Source organism: Limulus polyphemus, unplaced genomic scaffold (genome assembly GCF_000517525.1).
Source record: "Limulus polyphemus unplaced genomic scaffold, Limulus_polyphemus-2.1.2 Scaffold1616, whole genome shotgun sequence".
In the NCBI taxonomy this organism is placed as follows: domain Eukaryota; kingdom Metazoa; phylum Arthropoda; class Merostomata; order Xiphosura; family Limulidae; genus Limulus; species Limulus polyphemus.
In genome coordinates this window covers 205673-210116 of record NW_013667226.1, presented here as the reverse complement: position 1 = coordinate 210116, position 4444 = coordinate 205673, and the positions used below count along the sequence as shown (strand labels likewise).

General features: G+C 33.5%; 1 protein-coding gene across 6 annotated transcripts in view; it reads right to left on the bottom strand.

The window, feature by feature from the left end:
* Positions 1-1595: 1595 nt before the first annotated feature.
* Positions 1596-4444, bottom strand: part of LOC111086990 — a 37269-nt gene continuing 34420 nt past the window's right edge. For all 6 annotated transcript variants that reach the window (XM_022391999.1, XM_022392001.1, XM_022392002.1 and 3 more), the window contains exon 4: positions 1596-3787. In XM_022391999.1, the coding sequence (XP_022247707.1) occupies positions 3339-3787 (449 nt within the window). In that variant the 3' untranslated portion in view covers positions 1596-3338. The remainder of the gene's footprint in view (positions 3788-4444) is intronic.

The following is a 4444-nucleotide window of genomic DNA, read 5'->3' as shown; positions in this document are numbered from 1 at the left end:
GGTTATCCTTTTTGATAAACCCACTTTTTTGGACCTCGGATGTGTCCAATACGATTTTATTTACACATGTTGTTATAGGTTTTATATTAACATACTGTCGTTGTTGCTTTTGTATGGTTGAATAAAATAAGTACTAGTAATCCAGTAACCATTCGTTAACTATACTCAGTGAAAGTTAAAACATAAAGAAAACTGTTTTTAAAGTACAGTTCATGCAAACTGTTTTGTCTCGGAATGTTCGCAGAAAGCCACAACTCTCATCTAACCGAAACGAGTCCATTTCTCTCTTACAGCACATCCACGGCTCCACAGTGCAAAGAGCATGTTTGAGGTAAAGGGCCACGAACCTTCAGATTCACAATTTGGCAAAGCGTTAGTGAGATATTTGTCCAACCAGATTAGGTTCTAACAAGCATCGATGAAATAAAAATCTGTTTTGATTCAGAATTTATAAACTTATTCATGCGTAATAGGATTTGATTAAAGTGAGATATTCTGTATAATATTGCTTGTTTTGAAGAAGCTCTTTTGTTATATCGAATATTTTGACTTTGTTTTTTAAGGTATTTAAGTTACGTTTTTCGTTATCGTCATCCTTTGCCGTGGGTACTACGTTCTACATTGGAAAGATTGAATATTAATTGATTATTGAACCGATTAGAAACAAAATCGTTTACGATGTTAGTAAAAAGTACTGTATATATATATAATGGTTCAAAGTTCTAAATGAAACTGTTTCACAGATACTAAATATATATTGCCTGTAACATTGTTTCATTATACTTTAGATAAAATATAATGAGGTTCGATCCTCGCGGCAGACACAGCTCAAGTAGCTATTTGTGTAAAACAAACAATAGATAAAAACGTTAATAACGAAAACGAGATAAGTCGTCAAAGACGAAAGAAACTGCCTTATTGAGCATCACATTTGAATTTAAGAAAATAGAGCGAATGGTAGTCACTTCGAACATGTCACTGACTCACCGATTGTTCGATTTCATTTGATAACTTTAAAGTTGATTTCCAAGAATATTGGACACATCTACAGTACTTTTAGTAAGCTGGTGTGTTTGCATTATTTTTCAATAAAATTATTCAAATCGATATGTTTTCACACATCTCTGATTAACTCTGCCTTTAGGATAATTGTCCTATCAACTTGCAAAGCATGATGAAAAGCAATGACTATACATTAAGAACAAATTCCTATCACAAAGTGTCCTATATTTATTTATTTATTTGCATTTATAAGTTTAAAGCCCATTCCTTACGTTTCAAAATATTACATAATATGGTTTCGATAACGAAACGGATCGTATCGAACACATTATTGTGCTTTATTTTCAGTAACTTCCTTTTTACGTTGGGCTTAAATTTGTTTTCTGTGGGTACTTGATTCGGTTTAGCCTATTTATTAAATAACTGTGTTTAAAAACATTTTCAGTTACTCTAACTCAATACGTGTGTGTGATTTCATCTTGAAATTTTATTCGTAAAGTGAATAAGTAAATCCGATTTTATTGAAATATTTTATTTTACAAAACATTTACATTTGACATAAATTTATAAGGCACTAGAGGACGCGGCAATGGTGAGAATATCACCAAAATACGATTCTCAGTAATGGTGAGCAATACGATTCTCAGCACGCTAATTAGAAAAGTAATATTAAAATAACACAGATAAAATATTCATTTGTTCGTAACAGAAAATATCTTACACTTAAACGAATAAAATATTTTAGCTTTAATAAGATAAAAGCTACTGAAAAACCCAAATAAAAGCTAAAGAATATATATTTTTCTTTATGAAACAGTACGTTTGTTATTTCAAGTCAAATTTAATTCAAGTACCGAACCTTTCACTATACACAGCGTAAACTGCATAATGAAGAGAATTTGTTTAACAAAGATCTCAACAAAACGTTTACAACATTAATGTCCTATTTTAACAAGTACAAGGTGGTTTCACTATATATATATTTCACAGTAGTTATGCAGATCACTACGAAACAAATCAAACTTATAACACCATATATATTATTCAGTAGGAGGGCAAGTGAAGGCTCCATTTCGTGTCAACAAATAAATTCGAGTCAGTAGATATGAAAGTAATATTTCTGAACAAGCATCTATAAAATCTGTTTGCTGTGTTCGGTACGAAAATCGTCTGAACATTTAGAACACTGATGTTTTTATTCATTGCATAATTTAACAACAATATGGTGTAGTTCGGATGTAATATTAATAATACCATAACATCTAGAAATCACAACAAGCAGTGTTAGGTATGCCTGTTTTCATCTCTAATTTCATTTATGTAAAAACGCCCATGACTTATGTATTAATCAAAAGCAAAAAGAGAAATACTGGCAAAATAAAACTATATTTAATTCACAATAAGTAGTATTGTCAGAAACAATAAAACTTTAAAAGTGTTAAATGCCAAAGGTAGTATAATTAAATAACGTAGCTGCAGTATTGTCAGTGACAAGTTTGTTTGTTTGTTTTTAATTATGCACAAAGCTACACAAGGTCTATCTGTGCTCTGCCCACCACGGGTATCGAAACCCGGTTTCTAGCGTTGTAAGTCCGCAGACATACCGCTGTGCCACTGGGGGGGGGGCAGAGTGACAAGAAGACTATTATGGTGTTAAATGTCAAAGGTAGCGTGTTATGACCTTTTTTTTTCCCTTCCCATGGCAACAGTTGTAATTAAAAGGCTGATAAAAAGTTTAAGCACATCACTCCTTACTAGTGGATTATCCATAAGATGATGTGTATAATATTATTTCAGCCACACTGTCTATCGTGGACCTCTCTACTATATTCAATATAATACTATCTTTGTGCTGTTTGTAAACATAATTATATTTTTCTGTAATGATCTTCAAAAAAGTACTTACTTCACTTAACAAAGACAAAAATTAGTAGGCCTTGTTGTAGTCATTGTACCAATGTTTTACTGTTACTATCATGGAAAGTTTGTAATGTGCAATATACAACTCTGGGTGTAAGCTACATAACTACGTTCTTGGAGGGGGATACATGAACTTCTCCGCTTCTTGTACATAATCTGGTAATAACTCCTCCTTTTTATGATCTACTAACATCAATTAAACTGCTGACTGTGGATCATACCCAACCAGATCGGGTTTAATGCATAGCTAAGCTTCCTAGACATTATAAGGACTGACTGGAACAAACATCAACAAATGAGATCCTGTATTTGATACCTTCAGTGATAATTGAAAATCACATCAGATTGGGGCGTTGCCATTATGTTTGATGAACTCTAGGTTTAACAGGTGCCAACGACAGGATCTCATCTATTTGTCAAATATCTAACTGTCTATTCGTCTCTTCTACATCCGACATAATACTGTTTATCAACGCTGATGTAGTTAATTGGATTTCCTGCTTGTATAGCGAGACGAAGCCAAACATTCGCTCCACCCGAAAACGATGAACAAAGTCTAAGATTGCTATCTTATTGTGAGAAGTCACTCGATGACATTCAGCCACGAGAATGTACATAAAAAGCTCGATGTCACGTGGAACATTTCGACGATAGAAGGTGATGCTACTCAGTCCAAAATCATCAGCCAAATTCATATAGATCATCCTTGCACCTGTCCAGTCCTTCCACGAATCTTCCAAGACTTCAGAAAATGTGTCATCCAGACTTCGGAACCCAACGAGAATGAAACAAGGATGATAACTGGTAGAATCATCTTTTGGCTGCTGTATGTCCAGTTGCAAATGCCTTTCTTCTGTATAACACCCTACAGATAAAGTTACTCGAGAATATAAGTAAACTACATTAAAAAACCTGAGATAGAACCAAAACTACGTAATCAATTTACTGTTTGCAGGCGTTTATATAACAGTTCTAGTTTATTTTTTGGTAACTCCCCCTACCAAAAAAAATATCATTGCTTCAATGTAATTTCATAAATATTTACAATAAGAAAATTAAAATCACGGTAAAAAATCATATACACTAACTTTATTGTAAATTTATGTTTCAAATGAAGGATTTGGTATAAAATTGGGCGTAGTAGTGGTAAACATTAGAGGCGATAAAATACATGCGTTTTCATGTCACATATCTAATAATCAGATTTTGGGTTATTAATAAATTGAGATTTGTGCATTTTGTGATAATAGTTTTTTGTCTTTGTTTCTGAATGTCACGCAAAGCCACACAAGGGCTAAATGCCTATAGCTGTCCTTAATTTTGAACTGATAGAATAGAGGGAATGAAGCTAGTTAACAGAACTCACCACGCTAACTATTGGGCTACTCTTGTCTGATTGAATAACTGGATTTATACTCTTACAGTGCATCCACAGCTACGGTCCAGCATGGCCAGATGGTTAAGGTGCTCGACTCGCACCCTGCGGGTTAAAATCCACATTCCACCAAACATGCTCGTTCTT